Genomic DNA, 19,540 nt, shown 5'->3' with positions numbered 1-19,540 from the left:
CGTCCTCGCAGTGGCAGACCACGTGTAACAACACTAGCACAAGATCGGTACATCCGAACATCACACCTGCGGGACAGGTACAGGATGGCAACAACAACTGCCCGAGTTACACCAGGAATGCACAATCCCTCCATCAGTGCTCAGACTGTCCGCAATAGGCTGAGAGATGCTGGACTGAGGGCTTGTAGGCATGTTGTAAGGCAGGTCTTCACCAGACATCATGGCACAATGTTGCCTATGGGCACAAACCCACCGTCGCTGGACCAGACAGGACTGGCAAAAAGTGCCCTTCACTGACGAGTCGCGGTTTTGTCTCACCAGGGGTGATGGTCGGATTCGCTTTTATCGTCAAAGGAATGAGCGTTACACCGAGGCCTGTACTCTGGAGTGGGATCAATTTGGAGGTGGAGGGTATGTCATGGTCTGGGGCGGTGTGTCACAGCATCATCGGACTGAGCTTGTTGTCATTGCAGGCAATCTCAATGCTGTGCGTTACAGGGAAGACATCCTTCTCCCTCATGTGGTACCCTTCCTGCAGGCTCATCCTGACATGACCCCCCAGCATGACAATGCCACCAGCCATACTGCTTGTTCTGTGCTTGATTTCCTGCAAGACAGGAATGTCAGTGTTCTGCCATGGCCAGCGAAGAGCCCGGATCTCAATCCCATTGAGCACGTCTGGGACCTGTTGAATAGGAGGGTGAGGGCTAGGGCCATTCTCCCCAGAAATGTCCGGGAACTTGCAGGTGCCTTGGTGGAAGAGTGGGGTAACATCTCACAGCAAGAACTGGCAAATCTGGTGCAGTCCATGAGGAGGAGATGCACTGCAGTACTTAATGCAGCTAGTGGCCACACCAGATACTGACTGTTACTTTTGATTTTGACTCCCCCTTTGTTCAGGGACACATTATTCCATTTCTGTTAGGTCACATGTCTGTGGAACTTGTTCAGTTTATGTCTCGGTTGTTGAATCCTGTTATGTTCATACAAATATTTACACATGTTAAGTTTGCTGAAAATAAACGCAGTTGACAGTGAGAGGACATTTCTTTTTTTGCTGAGTTTACTTTCAACAATTACAGTAAATTGACTATGCACTTTCAACAAGTACATTGACAATGTACCATCTACAAAACAAGAACTAAAACTGATTATTTACACAGGGCTAGGTGAAATACATTTATTTTAAACGTAATTTCTCTGTCTCCTCAGAAGATGCCCACGCAGGCAAATGTCTACACAGATAACACAGACGGCAGGCTTCAGTGTAATATAGTGCATTCCACAGCTACTGTACCATTGGAATGGAAGAGTGAGAGGTATTACATTGGCCTTGGGTGAGGGGTCAACAGTCTCATACACTCCCATGTAGAACTCTGGATCAAACATGTCTTGGACCAAACAATGGAATTTCACAAGGCTGTGGTGCTTCAAGTAGTGTAGGGGAACATCATTTAACAAAGGAACCCGAAATTAAAACAAACACACAGAAAACATGTACAAAGGAAGGGTGTGCTGGACTCTATTTATTTAGGTGTTTAGTGTGCTGCTAGTTCACATTTACCAATGTTAATCAAATGAGAATAAATTGCATTCTTCAGTGACATTTCAACTGTCCATACCCAGGTATAAGCCACATTTTCTTTCAGCTGCTCTTTGAAGTATTCCAACACTTTTGCTTCCCATTCTGGGTTAGAGTTGCTCTGGGTTGCAGGACAGAGGGTCGGGTCAGAGAAACCACATCCTCATTATGCATGCTGATCAGGAGAAAGTCACATGGCTGTTATGGTTGTAAAGAGGAGATGTAAACAATGTGTATTGACCAATCATGAGCAACAACAGCAACTATCACAATACAGAGAATTACCACTAAATATGAATTAACTCTCAATTAACCAGTGTTTATTGAAACATGACTAAAGCAATTCCATGTAAGCAAATTCAGTAACTCATTCCAGTCTGATACGTTTGTTTACTCTGATATGCCTTATTAGTCTGTTTACCTAGAAAAAAAAAAAATCAACCGCCTAGCTAGCTTACTGTGGTTTGCACTCACTAGCTAGCCTCTGCGGGATCGTTGTTCCTCAACCTGGACGGTTGTTGCTAACGTGTGCTAATGAGACTAGAATGAAGTTGTATACAACAGCCAACTTTCCAGGATATATCTAATAGGACATGTCTAATATGGGCATAAAGCTTAAGTTCTTGTTTCTCTAACTGCAGTGTCCAATTAACAGTAGCTATTACAGTGAAAAAAATAGCATGCTATTGTTTGAGGAAGGTGCACAACAACAAAAAAACTGGTTTGATACATTCACCTCTGAAGGTAAATAATGTACTTACATTCAGTAATCTTGCTCTGATTTGGTCCCAGATATAAAAAAATGTAGCATAATTTTGTTTGATGAAATCCATTTGTATGTTCAAATGTAAGAACTGGGGTCTACAGTTTGACCCCACTGCAGTCTCTGGCTCCACACCCACCCCACCATCTAGATGTGTGAAAGTGAGTGTACAAGCTAATGATCCATCATGTATGTCATTCCTGGGAGTGTGTAAACTTTTTTTTAAATCACCATAGCATTTTTGTATGTTCTCTATAGTTACGTACTTGTATCAACTGACCAATTCGTCACATTTGGGCAAACTCCTGACAGATTAGATACAAAATATTGTACAGTAATTGTAATTCTAAATTACACCTAGACTCATATCTTAAAGTATCCTCTACCGAGCACCTACCCCGGGTCCGGGAGCACCCCCCACCCCCCCCCCACACTGATTAGCATCGCTAGCATAGCGTCACAATTAAATAGTAGCATCTAAATATCATTAAATCACAAGTCCAAGACACCTAATGAAAGATACAGATCCTGTGAATAAAGCCACCATTTCAGATTTGTATAATGTTTTACAGGGAAGACACAATATGTAAATCTATTAGCTAAACACGTTAGCAAAAGACACAATTTTTTTACTCCAACAGTTTTTTCCTGCGTCAGTAGCTATCACTAATTCGACTAAATAAAAAAATATATAGCCACTAACCAAGAAACAACTTCATAAGATGACTGTCTGATAACATATTTATGGTATAGCATAGTTTTTTTTTTTTAAATGTGCATTTTTCAGGTATAAATCACAGTTCTACATTGCAGCTGCAATCTGAAATAGTGCCGACACAGCCAGAACAATTACAGAGACCAATGTCATATAACTAATTACTTGTCTTAAAACATTTCAGAAAAAATACACAGCGTACAGATATTGAAAGCCCAACATCTGGTGAATCCAAACAATATTTCTGATTTATTAAATGTTTTATAGCGAAAACAAAATGTAGCGCTAAATTAGCATAGCCACGCCAGCCAGAACCAGCTGGGCGCCCCCGACCAGTTCACATGCACGACAGATTTATGAAATAACATCGTAAATTGGGTCTTACTATTGCTGATCTTTCATCAGAATGTTGATCAAGGTGTCCTTAGTCCTGATGAGTCGTTCAATCCATTCATAATGGCAACTTTCCCTCTTCATTTAGCATATGTACTGGTCGATTGGCCAAAGTAAAAAAAGTCACAGAACGGAACACGGCAAAACTCCCGAAAAAATTCAAATAATCTGATTAAACTATATTGAAAAAACATACATTAAGATGATATGGTCACATGTATCAAACAAACTTCGAGACGGAGATAGTTTTCATCTGTAACGGCAGCAAAACAGTAGACAATCGCACCTCCAAATCGCGCGATTCAGAGAACCGGAAGTTGTCGGTCACGCCAAAGAAATAGGTCTTATTTCACGTCAGTACAAGATAAACAAAAAAATTCTCCTCTGACGTCCTCTTGACACCCAGAGGAAGACGAATGAAGTGTGTTTCGGATCATAGGTGGCGTGACCATATATAGGCAGAGCGTTGAAGCGAGCATACACATCTTGCATTCTTCTTCTTGGTCAGGGAAAGTGCTGTCAAATGACTTCTGTTTCACTCAGAGACAAAATTGAAACGGTTTTAGAAACTATAGATTGTTTTCTATCCAATGGTATTAATTATATGCATATAGTAAGAGCAATAATTGAATAAGAGGCAGTTTAATCTGTAGAGGAAATTATGCTAATGCGAAAACAGCATCCCCTGTATTCTCAAGAAGTTAAAGTATGGCCTTTCTCTTGCATTTCAAAGATGGAACAACATTTTTTATAGAAAACGCATGTTTTTTTAAAGTTTGTTTCCTTTTACCAGATCTAATGTGTTATATTCTCCTACATTAATTTCACATTTCTACAAACATCCAAGTGTTTCCTTTCAAATGGTATTGTGAGGATCTGTGTTTATTGCACTATAACCCAATACTATATCACATGTGATATAATATTAGCAACTGTTGGCCTGGGTGTCTGTGTGTGTGTGCGGAAAGTAACATTTTGCCCCAGATAGTGTGCTGAGAAGCTGTGGTTAACCTTGAGCGAGAACAATATGCTTTCTATATAGGTGCAAATAGCTCAAACAATGTTACAGAACTGTCTGACCTCAGTCTCCAGGGTGTGGGAGCGTAATCTACACAGCAACAGCGCCGGACACCAAGGAGCGCCAAGAGGCTGGGACCAGCCTGAGCGCCGGCGATAGGCTGAGCAAGTTTAAACCACGCTCAGCCTCGAATGTGATAGACAGTTCTAACCCGTCTGTTGGCCTATCACAGTATAAGAACAGCTGTTTACGTACATCCTGCCAGTTCCCTGTTCTACCCTAAGAGGTGTTACAGTGAACCCGTATATATGAAAATTGCATTTACCATTTATCGCTTGAGTTTTATAAAAATACTTAAGTATATTCGGTGACTCTGAATCACATTTTGTCCTGATACCAGATTTGAATTGACGCAAATCCCTTATAGTATCAAGAATATACATATCCTTGCTTCAGGTCCAGAACTACAGGTAGTTATATTTGGGTATGTCATTTTAGGCGAAATGTAAAAAAAAACATTTTTAAAAGGGTCCAATCCTTAGATGCTAGCTAACATTAGTTAGCTGTTGAGGTGGCTAGCTAACTAGCTAAATTCCCGAACCAACATATTCTCGTTAGCACCACTCCACAGCATTTGTTTGCTTACCAAACATCCCATTGACAACGCTCAAGGGGTTGTTTATCCAATCATGAGACGAAGGCATTGTTTACCAGTAAATCCTTTGGAGGGCTGATGAAACAAAGTACAGAAAATATAAATAATTATTCCTCAATAACTTTATCCCTCGACTCGCTCTCTCCTGGGCCGGGTTATACCTCACTGGTTCACAGTGGCGGGAAAACTGCGTCACTAGATATTAGACCATTTTGGGGATATTTTCGAGAATATATTTAATTTTATTGCATTTTAAATAAGTATTCTGTTAATAATGTTGGCTGTCGACTGGAGAGTAAAGTCAATCAGAAACATTGTGTTAACCTTTAAAAATATATATATACAGTACCTCAGCCACAGCAGTAGATGGCAGCACTGAATCTTACTCATATATTTATTCCCGTACCCGGTCCTTCAAGACGGCAAAGAACTTGCGGAGATTCAGCACCGACTTAACGAGGAACGCTTGACCACGTAGTTGTACTGTTTTTGGCTTGAGTTTATCACTTGTATAACAGATCAGGGAATTTGTGCAAACGCCAGCACTGAGAACTACGTCTGACGTCCGGGTTGTGAAATGATGCTGCTCCGGCAGTAAAATAAGCTTTGCTACGTGTAATTTGGGGTGAAAATGGCTGATAGGAAAACCAATAATGTGCCGAAATCCAGCGCAAATTTACTGTTTTCTGCGGCACCGGAGTTCAACTTCAATTTACCTGTCATACCTGTCAGCCAGGCCAGTGGTCCAGCGGTGTTATCAGGAGGTAAGATAACGCCAAGCCAGGCACAGCAGGGCCCCTAGGAATTCAATGACTAACATGACAGCTAGCTAGCCAACTAACTATTAGTTAGTTAGCTGTCAACTAGCCCTTGATCATGCGTGACTCTCAGTTACATTACTCATAAGAGTCATTGGACAAAGGCGTCTTTTGCAGGAATGGTTAAGATCCCCGACGCTCGGTCTGAACATGCATCGCTGGCGGTACAGTTTTGGAACCTTACCTTTCAAATAAGCGACAAATAAATTAAAAAAACAAAAGGGTAAATTGATACACACCTTGATATGGTTAGTGTTCCCACACGGCCATATTTCCATGTTTACACCGCTTGTTTACGGAAAAAGAGGAGACCACCTGTGCTAATTAGCTATTTAGCATGTTCTGAACACCTGTGTGTAACCTTAACCCTGGTGTAGCGTAAGTGTCGTTTCGTTGGATGGAGGCGCCCATAGCAGTATTGATCTGTGCAAAACTGGTACAGTAAGTGTATATTTTTTATTTTAAGGATTCTTTCTCGCTGATTATTGACGTTTCGAAACGTTCAAATGCAGCGTGGGGATTGTAGTTCACATGACGTGAGACAAAGGAATCTGTAACATTGGGGAAAGTAGTGGTTAATTGTAGGGGTGCCCATGGGGCTGGGGATCAGACATGTCCTGTGCGAGAGAGGCAGGTTGAGGTTTCCAGGGTTAGAGTAGTGCAGAAATTGTCATATGCTGAAGCAGTGAAGAAAGTAGATGGGTCAAGGGGGAGGGATCCTGAGAGGAGTGGTGTGAATAGTAGATATGTACCACTACAGAGGGATAGGCCAACAAGTGATGTGTTTCAGTAAGATTGGATTTTTTGCATTTATAGCAATGATTATCAACTGTACTTGCAGAGATGGTACCTAAGTTGTAGAAAATAGAGGATGTGGTGGCAGCTTCAGAGAGGTATTTGGGTGTGTGAGACTTGACATCAGAAGACTTACAGGGTGTGTTAAGTGGTGGTGTTCCATCCTTTCAGGTTGTAGACCTGAGGTAGGACCAAATAGATGTAAATAGTGGTTATTTTATTATTATAAAAATAAATGAGTGTAGTGTTAGATGGTAGGGTATTTGCTTGAGAAAAAAAAAGTACAAGGGAGTTGTACTCCAGTCTAGTAGGTGGCGGTAATGCAACATTTATTGGATGCCAACTGCCGTTAAACCTCATCGAAGAAGTAGTAGTTCACATGAGGTAGTAGTCGGCTGCGAAGCTGGCTGAGAACTGTTGGTAGAATGCCGCCTAGAGTTTGAGAGCTAGCTGTCCACAAGCCCATAACATATTTTAAACTTGTGAATAAATCTCTGCAATGTATTAGATATCAGGACATTTCTTTGGGAATTGTTTTAATAGCTTGGTAAATAAGTAGAATATAACAGTTGCTACAGCTTAGCTGAGGATCGTTTAGCTCTCAAAGGAGAGATTGTTTTCATCTCTACATGTATTTGTGAAATGTATTGACATGTTGAATGATAATAATTTATTACATTTCTATAGCACTTTTTGTAGAATCTCAAAGTGCTTCAAGAGCAAAAAAAACTAAAAAGCAATATTTCGTGACGGGTCAAATCTTTGAAAGCTGCATCCTCCGAAGATGGAGAGGGTCTGTTCATGGCTTGAACTGAGGCATAGAGAGGCAGCCTTTAGGTACTATGCCCCCAGCATCTGGAATAGCCTACCAGAAAAACCTGAAGGGAGCTGAAACTGGACTTATTTAAAAGAGATCTTAAAACACACCTTTTTAGCTTTCTTTCCATAGGTTGCTTTTTAGTCATTCAGTTTTTATTGTTATTCTTTAGTTTTGTATCCTCTAATGCTTGTTGTGTAGTAAATGTTCCTAGTTTTTTTCCCTAGTTTTTCTTTCTTCTTTCTTCTGCATTCCATGTCTGAAATGTGATGTAGAAATAAAGCTTGATTTTAGTGGAGAGAGCTGGACAGAGGATGGTAGATGATGATGGAGTCTGCTGATGATCTTGTAGAGGGGAAGTCTGGGAACCAGCCTAAGTCTTACATTTACTGGACTTCTCTTCCACTCTGTGTAGCACCACTTGGGTGACGCCTCAGCAGCTCTGGGCGTCAGAAAGGTCACCACACAAAGTTCAGAATAATAGTCAGTCGTCCTCTCTACAAGTCCTCTCACTCAGCAACGCTGTATTCCTCTATCTCCCATTCTCACGCTTTATGCCACTACTCAAATTATGTTCTCAAAAGATCAGGTGAAACAAAAAAGATGGTACTGTGTCCAGATACATTTTTCAAACAAAAGCTAGCTAGCCAAGCCAAAAAGTATTAACCTGTCAGTCAATCTGCAGATCTGTGGCTCAAAAACGCCAGATATATGCAATAAAAACAAAACGTTATCAAAATCAACAAAAAATATACACATTTACAGGAGCTCTGTGCACCGAGCTGTTTGTTTAAACTACTAGCACACAGCTCAGACACTCATGCATACCACACAAGACATGCAACCAGTGGTCTCTTCACAGTTCCCAAGTCCAGAAAAGACAATGGGAGGCGCACAGTACTACATGAACTCTATTCCGCATCAAGTAACTAACTCATGCAAGTCGCAAAATCAGATTTAAAAAAACATATAAAGGTACACCTTATGGAACAGTGGTGACTGTGAAGACCCTTACAAAAATGTACCATGGAAGTACAAAGATTATTTTTTGGTGTCACTACCATGGCAGGAAAATACCATGGTATTTACACCAGTACCATGGTATTTACCTGCTAAAAAAATCATGCCATTTAAAAAAAAAAGTACTAGCTACCATGGTACCCAAATTAACCATGGTAGTACAAAGAAAAAAATACCATGGTTTTGTATTAGCAGCATGTAGTAAAACATGTAAGCATGGTAGTTGTTTACATTGTATGATGAGGGCCTGTGTCCCACTGTTTTTCGGGTAAAGTGACCAAAAGCATAGTAATTTATGGTACTCAATAATGCAACGTTGACTACTTGCTCTGCAATGTTAAAGTATAGGCCTAGTACCCTCTTAAACCCCTTTAGTTCAAACTGAAAAACCACAACACACATGATGTAGTGCACCCTCTTAAACCTTGGGACCTGGATAGGGTAGGGTGAGAAGAATGGAGTCTGAGACATTGAAGATTTAAAATTAGTTGGTTTATCTGGTGCATCTTTCTTCAATACAGTTTTCAGTTGTCTCTCTCTCTCATTCAACTGACTTGGCTAATCTTCTACAATTTCTAAATAGCCAACATACAAAAAAAAAAATTTGTAAACGATCTTCCACCAAATTTCACAGTGGGTGCGAGACACTGTGGCTTGTAGGCCTCTCCAGGTCTCGCACCCACTGTGAAATTTGGCGGAGGATCGGTGATGATCTGGGGGTGCTTCAGCAAGGCGGGAATCGGGCAGATTTGTCTTTGTGAAGGACGCATGAATCAAGCCACGTACAAGGTTGTCCTGGAAGAAATCTTGCTTCCTTCTGCTCTGGCAATGTTCCCCAACTCTGAGGATTGTTTTTTCCACCAGGACAATGCTCCATGCCACACAGCCAGGTCAATCAAGGTGTGGATGGAGGACCACCAGATCAAGACAAGCCATCAAACAAAGCTGAGCTGATTGAATTTCTGTGCCAGGAGTGGCATAGTCACCCAACATCAATGGAAAAGACTGGCATGACAAGACACATTAAAGCTGTGATTGAAAATCAGGGTTATTCCACCAAATATTGATTTCTGTACTCTTCCTAAGTTAAAACATCAGTATTGTGTTGTTTAAAAATGAATATGAACTTATTTTCTTTGCATTTTTCAAGGTCTGACAACACTATCTTTTTTGTTATTTTGACCAGTTGTCATTTTCTGCAAATAAATGCTCTAAATGACAATATTTTTATTTGGGAGAAATGTTGTCAGTAGTTTTGTAGAATAAAACAGAAATATTAATTTTACCCTAACACATACCTATAAATAGTAAAACCAGAGAAACTGATAATTTTGCAATGGTCTCTTAATTTTTCCAGAGCTGTGTGTATATATAAGTATTGAGTTATGGTGACTCAATGTTGGTGCTAGCAAATCGTGAGACCAGTTATCAAAACGCCTCGATATAAGATAATTTAGTTCAGCGTTCCTCAGCTATCTACAGCAGTGTCAGGTCAACAGAACTGTCGTATCAACAGAACCCTTGTTTGTCTGTAGTTAATTAGTCAGTTGAGTTTCTCAAAGGGTGGATTCACATTGGATTGTTGACATTGCGCACATTTAGAATGAATGTACTGTTCAAATCTACTGCAGTAACTCAGTTGCTCAAATTTTCTGTTTTTCCAAGATGATACTGCAGATGTCGGAGAAGAAGACAGCTTTCTTGGCCAGGCCTCTGGAAATGCCCCAGCACCATCCACGTTTAGCTACTTCTCCAGTCCCGTGAACAGTGGTGACCCATTTGCCTCCATCGGTCATCAGCCGGCATGTCCACCACCAGCGTCACTCTCAGTATCCCTCGCGACATCGGGAACAACTTCTGTTCCCGGTGTTGCTAGCATGGCCCCAACACCCCCTGTCCCACTAATCAACTCCAACCCTGCTGTGCCACAGCCATTTGGCACTGGTGTTCATCAGAAACCCATGGGAAGCTACACTCCTCCCCCTAGCACAGTGACCCCACCCCCTCCACAAGCCCCCGATCAGAGTTATAATCCGTACCGTCACACACCCCTCAGCAGCAGAACCAAACCCTATATGCCAGCTCCAGAGGTCCAGTCGCTATTCCTTCCACCGCCGCAGCAAAATCCGTACACTGTGGGCTCTCCAGCTCCAACATTCCAATCGGCACCCTCCACATTCACAAAGGTAAACAACAACTCCACTCTGATAGAGTGTTAGCATTCACTGTTTTATCTTGCTATTTATTGCCTGACAATCAGGCTAATATATATATATGTCTTTACTCTCCCTTCAGCCCTCCCCCACACAGAATCATGTGCCTCCCCCTATGGCCCAACACACCGCCACGGCTGGAGCACTGGTCCCAGCCAATCAAATGATGCAATACAACGTGTACGAGGCTGTTCAGCCTCACTGGTTCTTCTGCAAACAAGTGGAGTCCAAGAGCGCCTGGCTTCCCTTCAGTATCCTGGACTCCATTCAGCTGGAGGAGATCTATAATTCAGGTGAGATGAAGGATCTGATTTCTACTACATTAGAGCCATTCATAGTATAGTTATCCAAGTTGACTCTGCATTGCTCTCTTGTTTATTTAGGCCGAGCAATTTGTTAAAGCTGTCTGGTTAAACAGTGCAGCTAGCATTTCAAAATGTTTTGAAACATTATCCGTTGCATGCACTAATAAACACGACCCTAATTTATGTACACTCACAGAAACCTGATCATCTCGTGAGTCTGTTATTTTTTGTTTTTCATAAAATTGTATGTTGTCAAGCATATGTCTTTTTACTGTTGTTTTATTTCTTTACTTACCTATTGTTCACCTAACACCTTTTTTGCACTATTGGTTAGAGCCTGTAAGTAAGCATTTTACTAAGGTCTACACCTGTTGTATTCGGCGCACGTGACAAATAAACTTTGATTTGAACTCTTTTGTCGTGAATCTTTTCCTGTTGCACTGCATTTTCTGGTACGTAAAGCAAATATCTGTGAGACAAAGACTATAAAAAAAATATTCTCCTCTAGTGCAACCGGACCCTGAGAACGTGATTGTGTGCACAGACGGAGGGCGCTACGATGTGCAGCTCTATGACCGCATACGAACAGCTATATTCTGGGAGGAGGAACCTACAGAGGTGCGGCGCTGCACCTGGTTCTACAAGGGAGACTCAGACAGCCGCTTCATCCCCTACTCAGAGGAGTTCAGCGAGAAGCTAGAGGTTTGTCGCATCGTTAAAAAAAAAACAGGACCTTGTATTGACCAGGGTCATGTTCATTATGAAGGAAAATGGTCATAAAAAGGGATGTACTTCTGAAAACGCTTGTTTGTTTTCCATTGCAAAAGTTTTGCTATCTTTTACTACAGTGTGCCCTAATGAACAATAGCCAGGTTTTGTCTCACTGTTACCCAAATTATAATACAGCTGACCATGTGGTGTGTTGGGTTTTATCCCTGAGAGTGGACTGATAGGTGACTGTTATGTCTGAGCTTTGTTTGATTGGCTGTCTTCTCTATGTAGGGAGAATATAAGAAAGCTGTGTCAACCAATCAATGGCACCGTCGGCTGGAGTTCCCATCAGGGGAAACCATTGTCATGCACAATCCAAAGGTATGTTGGTAGGCCTTAATTTTACGGTGCAGAATTACCAAGTGTTTACTAACATTACATGGTAACATGGTAATCACAAAGTAGTAACTTATTCATAACTTGTTTTGTTCTTTGGAATTCATTAAAACAAGCACCATTAGTTACCAATTGTGAACACTGATCAAGACCGTAAGGAAAAATAACATCATGGTTTTGAGTGGACTTTGTTTGCAGACCCAAACATGACTGTATTTCTAGTTTGTGAAAATGCCTTTTTATGTCTTTCAACAGGTGATAGTACAATTCCAGCCCTCCGACATGCCAGATGAGTGGGGTACGACCCAGGATGGACAGACCAGACCCAGGGTGGTCAAGAGGGGCATCGATGATGACCATGACGAAGTTCCCGATGGGGAGCTCCCTCAGGTGGATCACTTGGTGTTCATGGTGCATGGCATCGGTCCAGTCTGTGACCTGAGGTTCAGGAGCATGGTGGAGTGTGGTATGTGTGATTTCTCCATATAGCCTCTATATTTCCCAGAGCTATAATAATATTGTATTATGGATGTGCTTGTTTATGTCCTGAATGGTATATGTCATGCTATGTTCTTCCTGTTATGTTGTTGTTTACTATGCCCAGCAATAATTAATAGCGTTTATTGAATGTCATTGTGTTGAATATCCATTTAGTACTCCATACTACCTCAGATAGAGTATTACAAATGTGTGTTCCTTGTGTTCACAGTGGATGACTTCCGGAGTGTATCGCTGAAGCTGCTGCAGAGTCACTTTAAGAAGGCGCAGGACGAGCATGTCATCAGCCGAGTGGAGTTCCTTCCTGTTCGGTGGCACACGGCCCTGCATGGGGATGCCACAGGGGTGGACAAGTGAGGAGACACTAATGGAATTTGAGCACGTTCATACACTTGGGAATAGGGCCTGTTCTTTGTGGGATAGGGAAATTATATTGTAGAACAAAACATCTGTGCTGACCTGAGTGGCAAGCTTGTACAAATGGCTGTGTCACAAAATGTTACTAGCTGTCAACCTCGCTAATGCTTCCTTTGTCCTCATTTCCTCAATTTCTCTCAAAGTTCATTGAAGGAAGAGGTCCAAGGGAGGGACCTTAGATCCTCTCCTCCAATGTGCCTTGAAAGGAATTGAGGAAACAAGGATGGAGGAAGCAAGGATTTGATGTCTAGTAAAGTTTTCAGACAGGCTAATCTCTCTGACTCAATCAATTTCCTACTGTTGTTTTAGGAGGATAAAGAAGATCACCCTGCCCAGCACAGGTCGTCTGCGTCACTTCACTAACGAGACCCTCCTAGATGTGCTGTTCTACAACAGCCCCACCTACTGCCAGACCATCATGGACACAGTCGCCCTGGAGATTAACAGGATCTATGCCCTGTTCTTGCAGCGGAACCCAGACTTCACAGGAGACATTTCAGTATCCGGACATAGTTTAGGTACAAACACCAAGGGACACTTTTCCAGACCCAGATAAAGCCTAGTCCTGGATTAAAAACCTTTGTGTTTTTTAGGCCAGGACTAGGCTTGTGCTGTGTTTAGGGGGACGCAAAACCCGTCATACCAGTCGACATAGCGGGACAAGAAAGAGGGTGACGGCAAAAGCAAGCTAGCACAATGGTATGCATTGCTATGGGGATTTCAGTAAGCGATCAGTGCAAATCAACATCCGGTAGAAACAACGGTACAGCAGATGACAAAAGTTGAAAGATTTGAACTCTGGCGGCAAGTCCCATCTACCGTGGCGGCTGACGGAATTTACCATTGTGCCTTCATTGAAAACAATGACATCCGGTTTGCCGTCTGCCTCATACCATCTAAACGCAGCATTAATCTGGGTCCGGGAAAGCATCCCCAAGTGTTCATACTTTTAGCTTAATCATGTGAGAAAGATTTGGACAAACCTGTCTCTCTGAATGTTTGTTTGCAGGTTCTCTCATACTTTTCGACTTGCTGTCAAACCAGAAGAATGGCTTACCTTTGCAAACCATGCCAACTGCTAATGGGGGCCACCCTGCAGACACCAAACAGGTAGTGGGTCCATAACTATCCAACTATTGTTTATTTCATTATTTAGGTGACAGAGTGTAACAATAGTAGTATAACCTAGAGTTTCCCACTTCTCCTTAAAGCAGGTGGCTTCCCCTGCTGTTGCTACTTCACATGCTGCTGTGGAGGAGGAGCCTAAAGAGGAAGGGGAGGATTTTGTCGATCTTTCTTCTGCTTTGGAACATCTGGGCCTGTCTGAGTACCAGAGCACTTTAGAACAGGAGAAGATTGACCTTGAATCTTTTGTAAGAACCATCCTTGCTTGTCATGAACCCATACAGTTATTGATATTTACTTTCAATACTTATCACACTATTAAAGAGACATTACACTCTAAAATAAAACATTTGACAGATGTTTTCAGATCTCAAATGTCTAGGTGAGTCACGCCATTGGTTGTGTAGATCCAGCTTTATGCCTAAATCAATCATGATTCCTACCCCAAATGAATGGAAAATATTATTTACTATGCTTATCTTTTCATTTTTGATCGTGGCTATATGGATATAGCTGGATCTACAAAACAAATTGGTATGGGCTTATCTGAACAGAACAACATATGAGGTCTGAAAATAACTGACTTTTGAGTGAAATGTCCCAGGAACCGAAATTAAATGATTCAATAATATATTGCAATGACTCCCTAGACCATATCATAGAGTCAGTGGTTGCAATCTAATTTCCTCTCTCCTATATTCTGTTAGCTTATGTGCACAGTTGAGGACCTGAAAGAGATGAGCATTCCATTGGGGCCAAGGAAGAAAATAGCCAAGTTTGTCAAAGAAAGAGCAATTAAGCAGGTGATCATTTAATTGTCTTTTTCGCTCAGACACCAGGGCTGTGTTCAATAGGAAGAAAATGTTTTGAAACGGGGCGGTGCTACCTGAACTTAGAATACAAAGTTCTGTTTTCTATTGCTAAATGTTTCGCTACAGTGTGCCCTACTGAACAACGATCCAGTGATGGTTAAAACGGTGACAACTAAACATAATCGTGTGTTCATGTGCCTTCAATCTTCGGACTCCTTTTGTCAGGTAGCACAAGAGAAGAAGGCAGCAGAAGTTAAAGTGGCCAGTCAAGAGGTTGTCCCTGCCCAATCAAGCGAGCCCCTCCCAGGGCCAGGCACCACGAAGCTTCCTGTTGGCGGGACTTACTCCTCTGTCCATGTCGATTACAACTACTTTGATGTTGGCACTGGACAGGTAAACCTCAACCTCTGTCAGGATTCAATCAGATCAGCGGTGTCGAAGGTGTAACTGCGTTAGAGCTGTCAAATCCTCAAGCGGCTCCTGGTTTTACGTATTGCAGACATTGCCATTGGATGCACCAAGATGCATTTGTAGAAATCCCATGCAGCCGCGTTACACGTTCGAACACTGGAATGTGTAATGTAATCTACACCTCGATTAGACTAATATAAATCGCTTTAATTTAATGATCAGTGTTATTATTTCTATATAGCCTACACTTTCTCGTTCTGAACTTCTAACGCGGGTGGGATATAAGGACAGGTGTGGTTTCGTAACAGTGACCACAAGAGAAGATGCTCACCGATTTGACAGCTCTAACGCAGTTACACCTCCGACACGCCTAAACAAAAGCTAAGGCAGGTTACCGTTGATCAGAATCCTGACCTAATGATGTTAGTCTACAGCCTTTCTGTTATGTCATGCATAAGCATACATTTTCATTAGGACACATCTTTTTCCCTCAAAGCATTACATTTTTTATTTAACCCTTATTTATCCAGGAAGTCCCATTGAGATCAGAAGACCTCTTTCCCAAGGGATACCTGGCCATGAAAAGATTATGTGGTGTGTGTGTGGCTCTAAAGTACACTGAACAAAAATATGAACGCAACATGATAAGTGTTTCATGAGCTAAAATGATCCCAGAAATTTTCCATACCCACAAAAATAGAATTTTCTCAAATTTTGTGCATACATTTGTTTACATCCCTGTTAGTGAGTGTTTCTCCTTTGCCAAGATAATCCATCCACCTGACCCATGTGACATATCAAGAAGCTGATTAAACAGCATGATCATTACATTGAGGGAGGGTGCAATTGGCATGCTAACTGCAGGAATGTCCACCAGAGCTGTTGCCAGATATTTTAATGTTCATTTCTCTACCATAAGCTGCCTCCAACGTTGTTTTAGAGAATTTGGCAGTATGGCCAATCGGCCTCACAACCGCAGACCACGTGTAACCACAACAGCCCAGGACCTCCGCATCTGGCTTCTTCACCGGCAGGATCGTCTGAGACCAGCCACCCGGACAGCTGATGAAACTGAGGACGTCATATGGGCGAGCGGTTTGCTGATGTCAACATTGTGGCAGTGGGGTTATGATATGGGCAGGCATAAGCTACGGACAACGAACAACAATTGCATTTTATCGATGGCAATTTAAATGCACAGCAATACCATGACGAGATCCTAAGTCCATTGTCGTGTCATTCATCCGCTGCCATCACCTCATGTTTCAGCATGGTAATAGAAAGGGGGGGATACGTAGTCAGTTGTACAACTGAATGCCTTCAACTGAAATGTCTTCTGCATTTAGCTCTGAATCAGAGAGGTGCGGGGGGCTGCCTTAATCGACATCCATGTCTTCGGCGCCCAGGGAACATTAGGTTAACTGCCTTGATCAGGGGCAGAACGACAGATTTTTACCTTGTCAGCTCGGGGAATCGATCCAACAACCTGAAAGCTGAAAATGTCCCAGTTCTTCCATGGTCAGCATACTCACCAGACAGACTTCCCCTCACCAGACACCCACCAATATCCTGCAACTTCGCACAGCCATTGAAGAAGAGTGGGACAACATTTCACAGGCCACAATCAACAGCCTGATCAACTCTATGCGAAGGAGATGTTGCTCTGCATGAGGCAAACGGTGGTCACACCAGATACTGACTGGTTTTCTGATTGCCCCTACTTTTTTTTTTTAAGTTATCTGTGACCAAGAAATGCATATCTGTATTCATAGTCATGTAAAATCCATAAATTAGGGCATAATTCATTTATTTACATTTATTGATTTCCTTATATGAACTAACTCAGTAGAATCTTTGAAATTGTTGGATGTCTGTTTTATATTGTTCAGTGTAGTTATCTAAAAGCACTGTCTTGTCTGGTGTTGGTGTTCTGCTCCATAGGTGTCTGTTGTGTACCACACTCTGGACTTTGAACCGGTGAATTTCTTTGCCCTGGGATCTCCCATAGGGATGTTCCTCACAGTGCGAGGGCTGAAGAAGATCGAGGAAAACTACCAGCTACCCACCTGCAAGGGATTCTTCAACATTTACCATCCGGTTAGCCAATCTTTCCCAGATATATCTTTCCTGGAGTATGGGTGTGCATGCAGATGACATACTGTATGTGATGACATACTGTATGTGATGACATACACTGTCAGCTATAAAGCACTTTGACAACTGTTTACATACAAATTACTTCATAAATGCATTTGATTGAGCTGTGACATGGTTAATGCCAATGTGTTTCATTAAAGTAGACCAGGGTAGCAAATACTGTACATTCATTCATATGCAAGGGTGTAATCAAATTGTTGTTTTTTGTTCTAAATGTTAAAATGTTTGTTTTAGCTGGACCCAGTTGCTTACAGGATTGAGCCCATGATCTTGCCAGACTTGGACTTGAAACCTGTTCTGATTCCACATCACAAAGGGAGGAAGAGGCTGCATCTTGGTATGGAACTACTGGCTATTTTATCCTCAGATCCTTCTATTTCTTACCCTACCATTGTCAACCATTGGTAATTTGTTTTAGGATAATGACTGTGAGGGGTTTACATGATGGATTGTTTGTGTATGGCAGAGCTGAAGGAGAGTCTGTCCCGCATGGGTTCGGACCTCAAGCACGGCTTCATCAGCTCCGTGAGGAGTGCCTGGCAGACCCTCAACGACTTTGCCCGCGCTCACACCTCCAACGCCCAGCTGGCGGCCGAGCTCGCCATGGTAGCCAATCAGATCAAGGAGGAGGAGGAGAAGCATGCACACAGCGACGGTGAGCATAAGGGCACAGTGATTAAATAAGTAATGAAATATTGGTATTTTGGTTTATTTGTATGTGGGGGAGGGTGTTAACTTGTAAAAACTTTGGTTAGTTGCAGAACACAGGATAGTGGAGAGTCCTGAGCTGCTGAGAGAAGAGGAGGCCCAGATGAAAATAGGAATGCTGAACGGGGGGAACCGCATCGACTATGTCCTACAGGAGAAGCCCATCGAGAGCTTCAACGAATACCTTTTCGCCCTGCAGAGTCACCTGTGCTACTGGTATGAATATCGGTTCTGGCACTTTTACATTAGGGTGGAAATGGTGACTGTGCACTGTTGAATACTTTTAATGTGGGCCTTGGCTGGATCAGCCACTCATATCATTCTGCCTCTTGGGTGCTCCACACGAGGTTATACTTGTGTGTGGTTGTTTGTAGCTTCAGCATGATTAAAATTTTGCCATATGATGTTTTATTCTCAATAACCACTAATGCCGGTTTTGAGTCTACTGCTTAAGAGTTTTGAATCTGAGGCTGAAACCCACTCTATAGCTTGGATTGTTTGTCTTATCTACACAGCGGATCTATTTTAAGTTGATGTATTCTGTTTGACAAATAATTCAGTTTGTAGTCATTCATATTTATTTGTGCCTTTCTTTTTGCAGGGAGTCCGAAGACACAGCCCTACTACTCCTAAAAGAGATTTACATGACCATGGGGATATACCCAGAACAGATTCTACACTGATGCAATAGATTGGTAGCCTGGTAGAACCAGCCTGGTTGCTACATTTTCCATTCTCTTTCACTGCACGTAAGTTAAATGGAATGGTGAACACAGCTATCAGGCTGGTTCCACCAGGTTGATTAGAGTGAATAATAAACCTTTCAAAAACCCTCATAATGTTTATCTCCCCATCAGGTTTGGCCATGTAAATGTTTTTAATTTTATATTTGCTTCTTTGTTAATATTAATTTTCCTTTATTGTATAGTCTCATAGTCTATTGTATGAAGATGAATACGCTTGTAATATACCATTTGTCTTAAATTAACTAGATCAAGTTAGTGGATTCCAAAACCACTTGTTTGAAATTACATTTGTATAGCCTAACTTCTAGAACTTGTGAGGTTTGCATGGAGTTTGCTTGCTGAACACTATGGAATCACCAAATGTAACATTTACAAGAGAAATCGCATAACTGCAAATTAAATATTTACCTCAGGTTTATTTAGTTTAAAAATAGTTGTAAAATAAACCATTTTACTTTCACATTA

At 41.8% G+C, this 19,540-nt stretch overlaps 2 protein-coding genes across 5 annotated transcripts in view; one reads left to right on the top strand and one right to left on the bottom strand.

Moving 5' to 3' along the window:
* The window catches only part of LOC129853597 (mini-chromosome maintenance complex-binding protein-like), a 14,965-nt gene extending 8,561 nt beyond the window's left edge, over nt 1–6,404 (bottom strand). Inside the window, exon 1 of the mRNA XM_055919793.1 lies at nt 6,184–6,404. Coding sequence (XP_055775768.1) covers nt 6,184–6,222 — 39 coding nt within the window. The 5' untranslated portion in view covers nt 6,223–6,404. The remainder of the gene's footprint in view (nt 1–6,183) is intronic.
* LOC129853571 (SEC23-interacting protein-like) lies at nt 5,559–19,540 on the top strand. 4 transcript variants are annotated; one of them, XM_055919774.1, is made up of 17 exons: nt 5,559–5,890; nt 10,242–10,762; nt 10,872–11,082; nt 11,603–11,796; nt 12,097–12,186; nt 12,457–12,667; nt 12,911–13,052; nt 13,426–13,634; nt 14,126–14,226; nt 14,331–14,489; nt 14,949–15,044; nt 15,279–15,446; nt 17,406–17,561; nt 17,856–17,958; nt 18,088–18,276; nt 18,383–18,545; nt 18,931–19,540. In XM_055919774.1, exons 1-17 carry the CDS (start codon nt 5,758–5,760, stop codon nt 19,010–19,012), a joined length of 2,928 nt encoding a protein of 975 aa, XP_055775749.1. In that variant the 5' UTR covers nt 5,559–5,757; the 3' UTR covers nt 19,013–19,540. The 4 variants fall into 4 exon arrangements, with proteins under 4 accessions (XP_055775749.1, XP_055775730.1, XP_055775740.1 ...); XM_055919755.1 differs by having other exon boundaries at nt 5,560–5,890; nt 18,377–18,545; XM_055919765.1 differs by having other exon boundaries at nt 5,560–5,890; nt 14,328–14,489.

Source organism: Salvelinus fontinalis, chromosome 1 (assembly GCF_029448725.1).
Source record: "Salvelinus fontinalis isolate EN_2023a chromosome 1, ASM2944872v1, whole genome shotgun sequence".
In the NCBI taxonomy this organism is placed as follows: domain Eukaryota; kingdom Metazoa; phylum Chordata; class Actinopteri; order Salmoniformes; family Salmonidae; genus Salvelinus; species Salvelinus fontinalis.
This window is presented reverse-complemented; position numbering and strand designations above follow the sequence as displayed.